This window comes from Canis lupus, unplaced genomic scaffold (assembly GCF_011100685.1).
Source record: "Canis lupus familiaris isolate Mischka breed German Shepherd unplaced genomic scaffold, alternate assembly UU_Cfam_GSD_1.0 chrUn_S1624H1815, whole genome shotgun sequence".
NCBI classification, from domain to species: domain Eukaryota; kingdom Metazoa; phylum Chordata; class Mammalia; order Carnivora; family Canidae; genus Canis; species Canis lupus.
The window spans coordinates 23786-40800 of record NW_023330466.1 but is presented as its reverse complement, the minus strand read 5'-3'; the positions used below and the strand labels follow the sequence as shown (position 1 = coordinate 40800).

General features: G+C 42.8%; 1 protein-coding gene, 1 long non-coding RNA gene, 1 other non-coding gene and 1 pseudogene across 3 annotated transcripts in view; 1 reads left to right on the top strand and 3 right to left on the bottom strand.

Moving 5' to 3' along the window:
- The window catches only part of TEX14 (testis expressed 14, intercellular bridge forming factor), an 87850-nt gene that overhangs the window by 60294 nt on the left and 10541 nt on the right, over positions 1-17015 (bottom strand). Inside the window, 1 exon segment of the mRNA XM_038589063.1 lies at positions 1832-1946. Coding sequence (XP_038444991.1) covers positions 1832-1946 — 115 coding nt within the window.
- LOC119873514 lies at positions 2257-2470 on the bottom strand. The gene has a single exon (XR_005386897.1). It is a non-coding gene; the product is annotated as a small nucleolar RNA U3 (small nucleolar RNA).
- Positions 2772-15689, top strand: LOC119878438. The gene is made up of 3 exons (XR_005386894.1): positions 2772-2853; positions 12532-12611; positions 15148-15689. It is a non-coding gene; the product is annotated as an uncharacterized LOC119878438 (long non-coding RNA).
- On the bottom strand, positions 10494-10668 carry LOC119873518 (annotated as a pseudogene).

Below are 17015 nucleotides of genomic sequence, written 5' to 3'. Positions count from 1 at the left end.
TCACAAAATACAAAACCAAGGGGTTTGCCTTCCTCCCTTTGACAATATCCTTTCATACCACCCCCTGGCATCATTAGGACTTCTAAAAAAAGGTAAATCAAACTGAGTTCTTAAGGCCTGGCTCCTGGTCTCAGCTCTAATCAGTAACGCACCATTATAGACCAGTCACTTAAATTTTCTGGGCCTCGGCTCCCTAACCTGGAATATTAAATGTTTGAATGATTTGACCTTTAAAGAATCCAGCTCTAAGCCTCTACAAAATAGACCTAATTGCAAATGACTAGAAAATACTGTATTTTTTTAAGATTTTATTTATTCATAGAGACACAGAGAGAGAGAGGGGTGGGGGGCAGAGGCACAGGCAGAGGCAGAAGCAGGCTCCACGCAGGGAGCCCGATGTGGGACTCGATCCAGGGTCCCCAGGATCAAACCCCGGGCTGCAGGTGGCGCTAAACCGCTGCGCCACCAGGGCTGCCCGAAAATACTGTATTTTTGCTGAGAATTCCAGGGATTCCCAATGTGGCCTCCTACAACACTGTTACCTACAAACAAGGGTGAGACAACCCTTTCTTTCTGAGCTTTGAAATTAAACATTAATACAGGACAGGAGAGTGTGAGTCTAGAATAAAACAGCAAAATGTTCACTGCATTAATTTATGTCTGGGTTACAGAATTCTAATACCATTTGGTGTTTTTTCTTTATACTTTTGCGAGCTTAAATGTTTCTTCCACTAAGCAAACAACCTTAAAAAAAAAAAACCTCCAAAATCTTCTGACATTAATACTTTTTCTTTTTTAATTTTCTTTTTTAATTTTTATTTATTTGACAGGGAGAGAGAGAGTACACAAGTAAGCAGAGTGGCAGGCAAAGGGAGGAGAAGCAGGCTCCCTGCTGAGCAGAAAGCCCTGGATCCCAGGATCCTGTTGAAGGCAGATGCTTAGCCAACTGAGCCACCCAGGCACCCCAATACCTTTTCTTTTTAAAGTACATTAACAGGGCCTCCTCATGTAAGATGAGAATGCTATTTTATGATTGTATTCTGGAATTCCTGTGAAAATCAGCTAGAATCATGTAAATGTTCAAAACCTATTTCTGGCTCTGTCCAATAGGAACTGTAAAAATATCTGCTCTCCCCTCCTCCAGGAGGTGCTTTTGAGGATCAAGTGAGCTGGTGCCTGGAAAAGCCCTAGGAAAAGCAAAAGTGTTACAGTGTTCCATACTAAAAGTTGGGCCAACTGTTAAACAGATTCTTTTGGACCACAATTACAAGAGCAAGGCAAGTCATCCTCTTTTTTTTTTTTTTTTTAAGATTTTATTTATTTATTTGAGAGTGAGACAGAGAATGAGAGGGCACAATCAGGGGGAGTGGCAGGGGGAGGGGAGAAGCAAGCTCCCTACTGAGCAGGGAGCCCTCCCCCCAATCTCAGGATTATGATCTGAGCCAAAGGCTTAATTTAACGGATTGAGCCACACACAGACCCCAAAGAAAGTCATCCTGAAAAAGTGATGCCCAGTATATTAATGAACTTGGTTGGTGGTTATGTTAAACTGCTTAAGTGAACATGCAAATCATAACTTGGCGTGGAAATATGCAAACTGTACTATTTAAAAAGTAACCAATTAATTAAGCTCCACTTATTACCACTGGGCCTAGTAAAACTCCTCAGAAAACTTTATTAGCAGTTAAAAGTACGTTTCAACATAGCTATGCAACTAGTATTTCATTAAAATAAGTTAGTAAAGGCTCTTTTAATATCTTCTCAAATTATTTTCCAAATGACCCAACTCATTTTAAAAGCAGCATTCTCTAGATACCGATATTATACTTACTGATTTGGATCTGATCCATAATCCACCAGAACATCAACTAATTTCGAAAGGCCTAATAATGCTGCAACAAAAAGTGCAGTCTGGCCCAGGGAATTAACCGCATCAACATAGATTCCTGCAAAACAAATGCAAGAATCAATACGAATATCAAAAGACTTACTGAAAACTAGATAAATTCATATCATAATACAAACTAAAATTCCTACATGCTTAGTACTATAAGCTTTTCCTAAAGGCCTAAAGAACACCTTAGTTAACCCCCAAAAGCATAAACAAGCTGCCGTACAAGCGGGACACAATAACCAACCTTAGTATCTTAAAATGCGAGTACGTTAACCCACCAACAATCCCACCGCACGTCCTGAGAAATTTAAAATACCTCCTCTCCCCTTCAAACTGTTTTTGGGAACGAAGAAAAAGAAGAAACCACTCAGACTGCGTTCTCTCCCTCTTACTCCTCCAATGGAAGAGAAGAACGATCATCAATTGCAATTGGCAGTTGCATAAGCAACACCAAAAGCAGGCTTCACGCTCAGAAGAGAACACTGCGCCTCCTCCTCGTGGTTTCGGGTACCCTACACGTTCAGAGAAACTTCTCTAGTAACAAACTATAGAAATGATCCCTGAAAGTATAGTCTTAACCACACACGCCCCGACTTTCCGAAGTGGAAGAAACTCACACACATTATACTAATGGTGATTTTTCCTAACATCACTAACTTCCCTAAATGTAAATTAGCAAGTGTTTTCCAAAAAAATTGTTCCGTTACCAAAGTTGGACAAAGCGTTTTTTAATATGCTGCGTTTCAAAAGACATTTCAAGTTATCACTTTAATTAACATACTCCTGATAAGCCGCCAATCGCAGGGCATTTTCCCACTCACCCCTCCCACCCTGTTGCCGGGTAGTTCCGCCTCCTCAGGTTTACGTAGACCCTGACGACTACAAAACGCGCCGGAACTTCAGCACAAGCCTCAGTTTAGACCGACGGTGAAAGTGAGGAGTCCTTTCGCGGAAGAAACGTAAGTGGATGATGAAACCGATGACCCAAAGCCAAAGACTTAGATTCACAAAGCACTCCTGGTTTTTAAACTTAATCCCGTGATCTAAATACCAGATTTTTTTAACAAATCAAAGAATTATTTAATAAGTATGTTTAAATAAGCAGAATACATAATTCTGCTTAAAGCTTCAGGAGCCCTCAGCTCTTGGGATAAAGACAAAACTCCCTGTTGGGCTGGCTGAGAGACAGGGGCCCCCAAAATGGCGGACGTCTCAAATTGGGTCAAGATGGCTGACCTTCCCGCCAAAGCAGCCATGACCAGCACGTCATCTCCAGTAAATCGAAGCCTAGATGGGAAACCGAAACTTTCCATCTGGGACTTTCCAGCCAGGGACCACCCCCATCGTCTCGGCCACCTCTCCGAGTCACCTCCGAGTCACGAGTCACGTAACCTCGCCCGGGAGCGCTCCCCATTAAAGCACTCTCGGGCCTACTGCCTGGCCCTGCCGTTTTTATCATCTCTCCCCCGTTCATTTGGGAAAAAAACCTAACACTCCCCATAGCTTACCGGGACGTCCATGGTGTGACCCACACACCTGATAGCTCTCCAGCCTTCTTTTGCACCAAATTCCCTCTCACTTCAGCCATACTGAACTTCCAGCCCTTTTACTCACCACATTCCCTTCTGTCTCAGAGCCTTTGCACAAGCTGTTCCCTTGGCCAGGAATTCTCTCTCAATCCCTTCTCCAACTTAACTTCCACTTCATCATTTTGACATTTGTCCAAGTGTCATTGTCTCAGAGAACCCTTCTCTTACCTTAACCAGATACTCTTCTCTGTGATTATTTGATTAATGCCTGCTCTTTGCATGAGACTAAATCTCGGAAGGGCAGAGACTATGAAATTACCTTGTATACCCACAATATCCCAAACACGTGGTACTAAATGAATGAATCTCCTGTCTTCTGCCTGCCTCCATACACCTGAAGCAAGCTAATTTGTAAAATCGCAGATTATTCATTCTTGACATGAACACCATTTAGGGAAGTTGACTGGTTAATCCCTGGGGCTCACAAAGTAAAAAATTAAGGACTTCCCAAGGCTTAAGGAAACACTTAGGGGGGCAATAAGCAGTAATTTAGAAGATACAGATGGCTGCAGAGAAATTGGTTGAAAAACCCTGTCCCCACAATTTACATAACAGCCTTTCGGTGATTTCCTAGTAGAAAACATTTATTCATTAATTTACTCATTCAAAAAATACTTATTTCAGGGCAGCCCATGGTAGTCATATTGTGACTGATATAAAGGTTATCAATATAAGTCCCCCAAGAAGTGACATAGTACAAAAACTGACTTAAACATAAAGAGGGGATCCCTGGGTGGCTCAGCGGTTTAGCACCTGACTTTGATGCAGAGCGTGGTCCTGGAGTCCTGGGATCAAGTCTCACATCGGGCTCCCTGCATGGAGCCTGCTTCTCCCTCTGCCTGTGTCTCTGCCTATCTCATGAATAAATAAAATCTTAAAAAAAAAAAAAAAAAGTAAAGAGATCAGGGTTCAAGTGTGGAAGTCCTAATAATAACCCTTTTTAGCCTGGAGCCTTCAGATGAGTCAATCACCTAATCTCTAGGTCTCTTAGGAAGCAAGACCTGGTATCGATAATGACGTGTGCCAGGCACTGTTCTAACTTAATCCTCACAACAGTATAGTACAATAGGAGGAAGATACTATTATCACTGTTTTATGGATAGAAAAACCAAGGTGTAGAGAGGATAAGCAATTTGCCAGAGATCACACAACAATCTGGCTCCAGAGTCCCTGCACTACAACAGACTGTCACTGTCTCCCTCTAATACTAATTCCTCAGTCTTGCTGCTCAGAATTGCAGAAGGCTTTAGTAATTAAATAATGCTGTCCACAGCATTAAACACAAAGGGGAGATAAAGTATTAATTTCTGAGAGCAGGAAACCTAGATAGCTGTGGAAGTGGAATGATGGGATGTAAAGGGAATGAGAGGGTAAAACAAATAATGTGTGTTTAGGAAGGATGGGTATTTCACCCTACTCTGCAATATTCAATAAACCAACATAAAATAGTGCCTAAGTTGAAATTGTGGAAAAACATAAACTTGCTTTGAAGCTTGAAAAACAATAAAAAATGAGAAAACACTCAGAGCTGGAGAAGAGGTGGAAAAACAGACACTTTCCTAAATGCAGTTAGGACTGTGAAGTGTTATAATGCTTTTGGAAAGCGATATGGCAATATCTATGAAAAGCTGGACCCAGAAACCCTACTTTGAATATTAAAAACCCATTATGTAGGGGCACCTGGGTGGCTCAGTTGGTTAAGCATCTGTCTCTAGCTCAGGTCATGATCTCAGGTTCCTGGGATCGAGCTCGGCATGGGGCTCCCTGTTCATCGGGAATTGGACTAGAGATGAATAGGATGCACTGTTAAAAAGGAAAAGTAAGAATGTATATAGTAAAGCAGATTTTGTAAAGATAGATTAGTTGTATCTATCCATCTATTTATCTTTGATTCCTCTGGTTAAAATAACCTCATATTACTTTTGTAATAAAACATTTTTAAGTGAGGGATGCAGTCAGCTAAGCAATGACTCTTGGTTTTGGCTCAAGTCGTGGTCTCAGGGTCATGAGATCAGCAGGGAATTTGCTTAAGATTCTCTCTCCGCCCCTCCCCTTCTCTAAAAATAAATATTTTTTTAAAAACACATTTAAAAAATAAAAAAATTTTAAGGGAAAAAATATATTTTAAAGGTCACTCAAAGGAAGCATGTTCTACACATTTCCTGAGACAAAAGGAGTTTCCAGTGTCTTCTAAAAGTCCTGAACTCAGGTGGAACAGTGAGACTAGAAAAGTGATAATCCGGGGCACCTGGATGGCTCAGCTAAGTGTCTGCTTCAGCTCAGGTCATGATCCCAGGATCCTGGGATGGAGCCCTATGTTGGGCTCCCTGCTCAGTGGGGAATCTGTCCCTTTCCCTCTGCCCCTTCCCCTGTTTTGTGCTCTTGCTCTCCCTCTCAAATAAATAAAATAGATTTTTAAAGATTTTATTTATTCATGAGACAGAGAGACAGAGACACAGGCAGAGGGAGAAACAGGCTCCATGCAGGCAGCCCGATGTGAGACTCGATCCCGGAACTTCAGGATCACACCCTGAGCCAAAGGCAGACGCTCAACCGCTGAGCCACCCAGGTGTCCCTCAAATAAATAAAATCTTAAGAAAAAAAGGGTTATAATGCAAATTTTAAGAACAGAGCTGGGCTACTGACAAGTGAAACTGAAAAGAGAAAACAGTGGTTTTACTCGCTGGCATCAGAACTGATGTACAGAATATAATGAAGCAGCAGCATTATACACTAATAATGAAACTAGCCACATCTGTCAGAATGGCTAAAATCAACACAAGAAACAACAGGTGTTGGCAAAGGATGTGGAGAAGGAACCCTTCTGCACTGTTGGTGTTAATGCAAACTGGTGCAGCCACTCTGGAAAATAGTACGGAAGTTCCTCAAAAAGTTTATAAAGGAGCTACTCTACAACCCAGCAATCCCACAACTGGGTATCTACCTAAAGAATACAAAAACATGGGCAGCCTGGGTGGCTCAGCGATTTAGCGCCGCCTTCAGCCCAGAGGATTGAGTCCCATGTCAGGCTCCCTGCATGGAGCCTGCTTCTCCCTCAGCCTGTGTCTTGTCTCTCTCTCTGTGGCTCATGAATGAATAAATAAATACTTAAAAAAAAAAGAATACAAAAACACTAATTAAAAGGGATACATGCACCCCTGTTTATTGCAGCATTAGTTACAATAGCCAAGACATGGAAGCAGCCCAGGTATCCAATGATTGATGAATGGATAAAGAAGATGTGGGGTGTGTGCATATATATATATATGAAATATTATTCATTCATAAAGAAGAATGAAATCTAGAATGCCTGTGGCTGTCGATTAAGTGTCTGCCTTTGGCTCTGGTCATAATCCCAGGGTCCTAGGATCAAGTCCGGAGTCAGGCTCCCTGCTCAGTGGGGAGTCTGCTTTTCCCTTTGCCCCTCCCCCCTGGTTGTGACGTCTCTCTCAAATAAGTAAATAAAATATTTAATTAAAAAAAAAAGGAAATCTTGCCATTTACAACAACTTGGAGTATAATGTTAAGCTAAATAAGCCAGTCAGAAAAATACTAATACCCTATGATTTCACTCACATGCAGGTCCTAGGAAACAAAACAAGTTGGGACCCTGGGCGGCTCAGTAGTTGAGCGTCTGCCTTCAGCTCAGGTCGTGATCCAGGGGTCCTGGGATTGAGTCCTGCATCAGATTCCCCACAGGGAGCCTGCTTCTCCCTCTGCCTCTATGTCTCTACCTCTCTCTCTTTCATGAATAAATAAAAAAACTACAAAGGGGAAAAAAAAAGAGACAAAGAAACAGACTCTTAACTATAGAGAACACACTGATGATCACCAGAAGGGAGGTGGAGGGGGGAATGGTGAAATAGGAGATGGGGATTAAAGAGTGCACTTGTGATGAGCACAGGAGTGAATGGAGTTCTCCGTATCAGTACTGTACTGTACTACTGAAACTAATATGACAATGTATGCTAACTGGAATTAAAATAAATACATTTAAAAAGATATCCTAATTCAGTGCTTAAAGTGAGGAAGCTTACAAGGTAGTAACATGAGAATTTTTTTTCCCATGAAACAAAGAGTGGTGCAAAGCAATAAGCAATAAAATGATCAGTTAAACTATAGAATACACTGCCTAAAGTTTTGGCAATAAAAAAAATTTTATGAAATTTTCAAGGACTTAGAAACATGAGTGTCCTGGTATGCCTGGGTGGCTCAGTGGTTGAGCGTCTTCTGGCTTTGGCTCAGGTCATGAGATTGAGTCCTGCATCAGGGTCCCCACAGGGAGCCTGCTTCTCTCTCTGCCTATGTCTCTGCCTCTCTCTATGTCTCTCATGAATAGATAAATCTTTAAAAAAAACAGCATGAGTGTCCAAGTTCAAAGACCCCACTAGTACACATCACAATAGAGGTAAACAGATTTATGCTGAAGTAATCCCGTGACATTTCAGAAGACCAGGGATAAAGAGAAGAACATTAAATTCTCCAGAGTGAGAAGAAGACCACTTCACATAGAAAAATCAACAATCCTAATAGCATCAGGGTTCTCAATAACAAGATTAAAGCTAAAATACAACAATGATAGGATAGCTTCAAATCCTGGGGGAAATTTATTTCATTTTTTTTTTAATTTTTATTTATTTATGATAGTCACACAGAGAGAGAGAGAGAGAGGCGCAGAGACACAGGCAGAGGGAGAAGCAGGCTCCATGCAACGGGAGCCCGACGTGGGATTCGATCCTGGGTCTTCAGGATCGCGCCCTGGGCCAAAGGCAGGCGCCAAACCGCTGCGCCACCCAGGGATCCCGGGAAAATTTATTTCAACCTAGAATTTTGTGCCTTCCAAATTACCAAGCAGGTATGAGGATGGGGGGGAAAACACTTCAGATTTTCATTTTTTTTTTCATATTTCAAAGTAATTACCTTCAGTGCACCCTTTTTCTTTGTTTCAGTAAAATGTAAGAATGGACTAAGAGGAGTGGAATCTAGAAAAGACGAGTTGCAACCCAAGCTAAGGGAATTCCCAAAATGGTGGCTAAGAGAAAATCATGAGCTCAAGTTGTTTTGGAAAGAGAGGTTCAGCTTGGAGCAGAAGAGTAGAGAAATGGCTTCAATAAAATATCAAAACAAAGAGATTATAAATTTGATACTAAAAAAATGAAAGTGTTCTAAAGAATTATTAGAATGGCAAGAGTTCATTGATTTACATAAAACTAAAAAAGTGTCCATTTTATTTTTTTAGGATATTTTATTTATTTTAAGATTTTATTTATTTATTCATTAGAGACACAGAGAGAGAGAGACAGAGACACAGGCAGAGGGAGAAGCAGGCTCCATGCAGGAAGCCCCACGTGGGACTCGATTCCAGGTCTCCAGGATCACACCCTGGGCTGAAGGCGGCACTAAACCGCTGAGCCACCTGGGCTGCCCAAGGTGTCCATTTTAACTCCAGGTAGTCTGAAACTAGATTTGCCAACTTTGCAGCTCCTGCCAGAAGTCTGTTTCTTAAAGGAGAGATTTTTCAGACTTTGAGCCCAAGACTTTGAGCTCCCAGGGACTGTGGATACCTTTTTCATCTCTAAAGGCAGTAGGTACTCCTGGGTCCTTTCATAGCTGTTAACAGTGGAGGTGCTGCACCAAAGCTTTCAGCTCTCTCCCATAGGGTCTGTAAGCATGAGAACCCTGGATCTGTGGACAAAGTCCAGTGCAATAATGCTGAGATTGGTTGTAAATCATTTTACCTGGAAATAACCAAATTACTTAAGTGGGTATGTGATTATACTCAGATTCATCTGGGCATTCTGTGGAAAGTATAAAAATAAAGATGGAAAAGGAATGGAAATACTGTCAGGAGGAAGACATCTTTAATTCTCATCCCTCCCTTCTTTCATTCATTCAATAACAGAAAAACAACAATGCTGGGAGCACCTGGGTGGCTTATATGGTTAAGGGTCTGCCTTCTGCACAGGTGATGATCTCCAGGTCCTGGGATCCAGCCTAGCAGGGAGCCTGCTTCTCCATCTCCCTCATTCTCTCCCCCTGCTTGTGCTCTCTCAAATGAATAAAAACAAAACAAAACTCTGGGGTGCCTGAGGCCCAGTTGGTTAAGCAAACCAACCCTTGATTTCAGCTCAGGTCTTGAGATAGAGCCCCTCATGTGGAGTCCACTTAAGATTCTCTCCCTACCCTCCTTTAAAAAAAAAAAAAAAAAAAAAAAAAAGCAACTCAAGATTATATCCCATTGCTCAAGATAAACTGAAGAAGGCCCAAACAAGGGCAGTCCCGGTGGCACGGCGGTTTGGTGCCACCTGCAGCCTGGAGTGTGATCCTGGAGACCCTGGATCGAGTCCCACATCAGGCTCTCTGCATGGCGCCTTTTCCCTCTGCCTGTGTCTCTGCCCCTCTCTCTGTGCCAATAAATAAATAAAATCTTAAAAAAAAAAAAAAAAAAAAGGCCCAAACAAGACACAGGGAGTTCCTTGAAGAAAAGAAGAGGGACACCCTGGGTGGCTCAGTGGTTGAGCATCCACCTTTGGCTCAGGTTGTGATCCCGGGGTTCCGGGATCGTGTCCGGCATCCAGCTCCCCACAGGGAGCCTGCTTGTGTCTCTGCCTCTTTCTATCTGTGTGTCTCACGAATAAATAAATGAAATCTTGAAAAGAAAAGAAAAAAGAAAAGAAAAAGCTTCACATGCCAAAAGAAAAAAGGAACAACTATTTTTTAAAAATATTTTTTATTTATTCATAGAGACAGAGAGAGAGGCAGAGACACAGGCAGAAGGAGAAGCAGGCATCATACAGAGAGCCTGATGTGGGACTCGATCCAGGGTCTCCAGGATCACGCCCTGGGCTGCAGGCAGCGCTAAACCACTGCACCACCGGGGCTGCCCAGGAACAACTATTTTTAAAAAGATGTTATTTATTCATGAGAGACACAGAGAGAAAGAGGCAGGCAGAGCTACTTACAGAGCAAGGTTAATAAAATGCCTTCAATTAAACCAAGGGAAAACACAAGCCCCTCAGACAGTGTGTCTCTCTTGTCCCTTAATCCCCCAAAGAGGAAAAGAACTCTCATCAAGGGGAAATGAGCAGCTAGCTTCTCTTCCTCATGGTTTTGGGTACTCAACACATTCAGAGATACTTCTCTAGTAATAAACTATATAGACATGATCCCTGAAAGTATAGTCTACTTTGAACTTGCAGCTTCCGTTGGCAGCCAGAGTCTTTACTAATGAATGGCAAGATAGTTGCCCTATTTCTGATTCTACTGGAAAAAGAGAGAGGTTTTATAATACAATCTTTCAAATACTATCACTTAAAAACACATTATAGTGTTTTAAGTGGAAATTCAAGATTTTAAAAAAATTTATAGTCATGCTCAATTAACATAATACTGAATGACAGCCAATCATAGCCTACATCTTTATTTTTTTTTAATCTCATTAGATTTATTTTTTCAAACAATACTGAATGTAATTTATTTTTTTTTAATTTATTTTTTATTGGTGTTCAATTTACTAACATACAGAATAACCCCCAGTGCCCGTCACCCATTCACCCCCACCCCCCGCCCTCCTCCCCTTCCACCACCCCTAGTTCGTTTCCCAGAGTTAGCAGTCTTTACGTTCTGTCTCCCTTTCTGATATTTCCCACACATTTCTTCTCCCTTCCCTTATATTCCCTTTCACTATTATTTATATTCCCCAAATGAATGAGAACATATAATGTTTGTCCTTCTCCGACTGACTTACTTCACTCAGCAGCCTACATCTTTAAAGTCTAGGAGACATTCCCTCCACAGTTCTAGTAAAGCAGCCTCACCCCTGAAAGCAAAAGGAAGTGACAGGCCTTGGCCTTTGCTAGTGAGAAGCAAGCTGATTCAAGTGATTAATAAACATTAGCAGTTGTGTGAAATGGCTGTCCTAAGAGTTTGGCTTTCAAATGCTGGTAGGGACAGGGCATCATGACTATGGCAGGGAGAGGATCTGGGTGGCTGAGAACCAATGCCTGAAAACAAAGCCTTTGGGATTCTTACCATACTTTTGCAATACCTGTTCACATTTTTTTGAGTAGGTATGTATGTGTGTGTGTGTGTGTGTGTGTGTGTGTATTTTTGAAAGCTCTATGGCCAATGTGGGGCTTGAAACTTGCAACCCTGAGATTAAGAGTTGCATGCTTTACAGACTGAGCCAGCCAGGTACCTCACCTTTCAAGTTTTTTTTTTTTTTTAAGACTTTATTTATTTATTCATTCATAGAGATGCAGAGAGAGAGAGTAGCAGAGACACAGGCAGAGGGAGAAGCAGGCTCCACGCAGAGAGCCCGACGCGGGACTCGATCCAGGGTCTCCAGGATCACGCCCCGGGCTGCAGGCGGCGCTAAACCACTGCGCCACAGGGGCTGCCCATCTTTCAAGTTTTTAAAATAAAACTAGTTGTTCGGTGAAGTTGACATTATTTTGAAAGAGGATTTTGCCTGCCTCCATTTTGACCTCAAACTTTTTTTTTCTAAGATTTTAAAGATTTTAAGTAATCTCTCCACCCAATATGAGGCTCAAACTTACAACCTAGAGATCAAGAATCACATGCTCTGACTGAGCCAGCCACGCACCCATGACCTCAAAGTTCTTTTTTTTTTTTTTTTTTTAATTTTTATTTATTTATGATAGAGAGGGAGAGAGAGGCAGAGACACAGGCAGAGGGAGAAGCAGGCTCCATGCACGGGAGCCCGACGTGGGATTCGATCCCGGGTCTCCAGGATCACGCCCTGGGCCAAAGGCAGGCGCCAAACCGCTGCGCCACCCAGGGATCCCTCTTTTTTTTTTTTTTTGTAGATTTTATTTATTTATTCATGAGAGACAGAGAGAGAGGCAGAGACACAGGCAAAGGGAAAAAAGCAGGCTCCCTGTGAGGAGCCCGATGGCGAGACTCGATCCCAGGACCCCAGGATCACAACCAGAGCCAAAGGCAGACGCTCAACCACTGAGCCACCCAGGCACCGTGACCTGAAACTTTTTAATTAGGTTTTTTGTTTCGGTTTATCTCTTAACTCAGGCAAAAGACCCTGCAGAAAAACATATACCCTGTTGGGAATCAAAACTACTTCCTCAAGCAACAAGGATTGCCCTGAGCCAGTAAGACCCCACCCAGGATTGATTCCACAACAATAATCCATTTAACCTTCACTGCCTACCTGCATGTACCCACCCACCTTTGCCCTCCATTTTCCTTATATAAACCTGGAAGTATTGGGGGCATTTTGGAGATCTTAGACAAGTCTTAGACACTAGTTTGCTGTCTTCCCAGTGTTGGCCTCACTTAAATTCCTTTCTTGTTCTACTACCACTTGTTTCTCTGCCTTTGGGTTTTGTCAGTGACAAGTGGCTGAACCAGGGTCTGTTTGGGACCCCTCACAGCCAGATGTTCTTGCACCCCTCATATCCCTGTGTACTAACTACAACTTGAGTGCCAACTCAACAATATTTACTATTTATTGAGGGCTTGCCAGGTACCAGGTGTTATTCTAAATGTTATTCTAAATTAGATAAGTGCAATTGTTAATCATCCCAGTTTTATGGATGGAGAAACTAAGAGACAGAAAGATTAGGTAACTTGCCAAAGGTCATAAAGCTGTTAGATTGGGACGCCTGGGTGGCTCAGTGGTTGGGCATCTGCCTTTGGCTCAGGGCATGATCCCAGAGTCCTGGGATCGAGTCCCACATCAGGCTTCCTGCATGGAGCTTGCTTCTCCCTCTGCCTATGTCTCTGCCTCTCTCTGTGTGTGTCTCTCATGAATAAACAAATAAAATCTTAAAAAAAAAAAAAAGTTAGATAGCAGAGCTGGTTGGTTACTTAACCATTATCCTACTTCATCCCACTTTGCTATGTTTGCTATTATCCCACTTTGCTATGTACTAGGTACTGGGCATACAGAGGTATGAGGTGAGTAAAGGTCCCCACTCTCACACTGAGCTTACATTCTAGTGAGGGAGAAATATGACAGCAACAAATACTTAAGAGCCAGATAATGAGGCATGCCAAGGACATGTTGAAACAGAGTGAGATTGATGGCTACTTTAGATTTGGGTGGTCAAAGAAGGCCTCTCTTTTGAGATTACATTTTACACAGAGAAAGCTAATGCAAGGGCAGCCCCAGTGGTGCAGTGGTTTAGCGCCGCCTGCAGCCCAGGGTGTGATCCTGGAGACCCGGGATCGAGTCCCACGTCCGGCTCCCTGCTTGGAGCCTGCTACTCCCTCTGCCTGTGTCTCTGCCTCTGTCTCTATGAATAAATTAAAAATCTAAAAAAAAAAAAAAAAACCTAATGCAAATACTTAAAGCAGGGAACAAAGTAGTATGTTCTGGCAACTTGGAGATAGCTGGAGAGTATAAGGGTCTGAGGAAGAAGGGAGGTATAGACAGGGGCCAGATATCTGCGAGTTTTCTAAGCAAGGATGAGGGCAAAGGAGTCTGGATTTTAAGTGTGAAGGGAAGCCACTGAGAGGTTTAAAGCTATGGAAACCAGTTTTGAGGCCACTGCCTTAGGTGTCTGTGGGAGAGATTATGGTGGCTTGCATTGGGTATATGTAGCAAGGAAGAAGGAGAAATTGGGTTATTCTGGAAGTCGAGTCAATAGGTCACACTGATGGACTTGCTGAGGGTGGGTGACGGAAAGAGGTTTCAAAGGTGTTAAGTTGGTTTGTGCCTGGAACAACTCGGTGGACAGTGCTGCTAACAGAAGACTGAAGAAGAAACAGGGATTTCACATCTAAGGGAAGGGCTTTTTCAGAATAGGGAAAGGGAGCATTCAACCACTCTTCTTGTTTTATCTAATTTAACCCTTGCAATAATCCCATGTGTTGATGCTATTCTTTTTTTTTTTAAAGATTTATTTATTATTTATGATAGACATGGAGGGGGGGCAGAGACAGGAGGAGGGAGAAGCAGGCTCCATGCCGGGAGCCTGAGGTGGGACTCGATCCCGGGACTCCAGGATTGTGCCCTGGGCCAAAGGCAGGCGCTAAACCGCTGAGCCACCCAGGGATCCCTGTTGATGTTATTCTTACTACATCTACCTATGTTAGAGGGACAGACTTAGTTAAGAAATGTCCCCAGAACCCACAGCTAGTAAATAGCAAACCAATGAGTCAACTCCAGAGCATACACTTACCTTACAGCCCCCAACCTTTAAAGATGACCAAAAACTAATTTAGGTCTCAAAGTGAAAACCTGGGCAATGTAGATCCAAAAGGAGAAAATCAAGGAAGAAATACATGGTACGTGGTAGCTAGAGTAGAAGAAAGAGAAATTAACTGTGATCTGGGGAGGTACTTCCAAGACCAGGAAGTAATCTCAAGGCTTCAACAGCAGGAAAGGAAAAGAGGGCACACTTTCAAGGGGTGACTTTCTTCTTTCCTTCTCAATTTATTTTCTTTTAGCTTTTATTTATTTAAGCAATCTCTACATCCACTGTGGGCATTCAACTCACAATCCCAAGATCAAGAGCCACATGCTTTTCCGACTGAGCCAGCCAGGCACCCTTTTTAAAATTATTTTTAAATAATCTCTAGACTCACAACCTTGAGATTGACGGACGTATGCTCTACCAACTTAGCCATAGTGGCACCGCTCTTTCCTTCTTTATTCTCATCTCTCCTACCTTTCCTCACCAGCCTCCGTCAGCAATGATTTTGCCTCACACTTGGCACAGAACTAGAAGCTATCAGTTGAAAAACCCTCACTATGGTCTCATTACATGGATGAACTGTCTGCATCTGCACTCTACATCAACTCTGGCAGACTCAAAGACCTGCCCCTGGTGCTGCTCTCTGCTAAATCCCAATTTCCTCTGCTCTACCCAGTCCTTCCATCTGCACTCAGACTTGTTCTCCTATCTTTAATTCTCCCATCTTCCTATCTACATCCCACACCCTCACTCCCTCCCCCAACTCCTCAAATGAATATCTGACTCTATTGTTCATGACAGCTTGATCTTCTGGGAGCTCTTTCCACCCAGTGGCAAGCCCTCATATCCTTTCATTGATCAGCCCAACCCAAACCAGTTTCTGTCTCTACCACAAGACCAATAAAGTTGGGGCTGCGTGGGTGGCTGCATCGGTTGGGCGTTTGCCTTTGGCTCGGGTTGTGGTCCCAGGGTCCCGGGGGGCCTGGGATGAGGCCCCACATTGGGCTCCCTGCTCGGTGGGGAGCCTGATTCTCCTTGTCCCTCTGCAACTCCCCCTTCTTGTGCTCACTCGTTCTCTCAAATAAATAAATAAAATAAAAATTTTAAAAAGACCAATAGGGATCCCTGGGTGGCGCAGTGGTTTGGCGCCTGCCTTTGGCCCAGGGCGCGATCCTGGAGACCCGGGATCGAATCCCACATCAGGCTCCTGGTGCATGGAGCCTGCTTCTCCCTCTGCCTGTGTCTCTGCCTCTCTCTCTCTCTCTGTGACTATCATAAATAAATAAAAAAAAAAAGGAGAATTATTTAAAAAAAAAAAAAAAGACCAATAAAGTCATCACTAAATGCTGTGGATACCTATCTGCATCTTAATCTCTCATATGCTTTTTATACATCTCTCCGTCCCACTTTCCTTCCTTGGCTTTGATCAAGCACATTCCTCTGGTTTCCCTCGTACCTGTCTGGCTGCTGCTTCTCAGTCTGCTTTGGGAATTGCAACTCCTTTTGCCATTCATCCATTAAAGTTCTGAAATCTTTCCTAAATCTGCCCTAAACTGAACTCTACCATCACTTCCCACCCTATTGCCCTACCTAATTCAGTTACTCCTCCATTCTCCCCATTTTAACAAAGGGAACCATTTGCTCAAGTCATAAAATCTGACAATTAGCCTTCAGATAGCCGCTCTCACTCATACCTGTATTGAATCAATCCCCCAAGTCCTGCCAATATTATCTTTCAGATCTAATCAACTTCTCTTTCTCCATCATCACCACCACCTTCCTCCTACCTAGATTAAAGCAGTTGGTGCCTAACCAGGCCTCACATTTTGACACTTCAACCCCTGACCCAATCTAATTGCCACCACAGAGCACATCAAGCCATTCTTTTAGTAATTAGCTTTAGAATAACAAAAACAAAACACAACACCTATCTCCAGTTCTCTATCCGAGTGTTATGACTTCCAGTTATTTAACATTCTATAAAACTAAATGTAAAGTGTGCTATATTCCCTTCCCTGAGTTAAATACAGAGAAGAAAATCTATAAAATAAAGTGGCTTACGTGTATTGGGGGAAAAAAATGACAAAACTTTAAAGGCGCCCAAACAGACCAAACACTTCCGCATTGAACTGAAATATTTCTCCCCAACCCAAATGAATAGACCGCCGATACAGATCTGCTTTTATACACCGTCAAAGACCCGACAAAATAAGAACACTGGGGATCCCTGGGTGGCGCAGCGGTTTGGCGCCTGCCTTTGACCCAGGGCGCGATCCTGGAGACCGGGAATCGAATCCCGCGTCGGGCTCCCGGTGCAAAGAAAAAGGTTAAAGAAAAAAAAAGTAAGAGCACTAA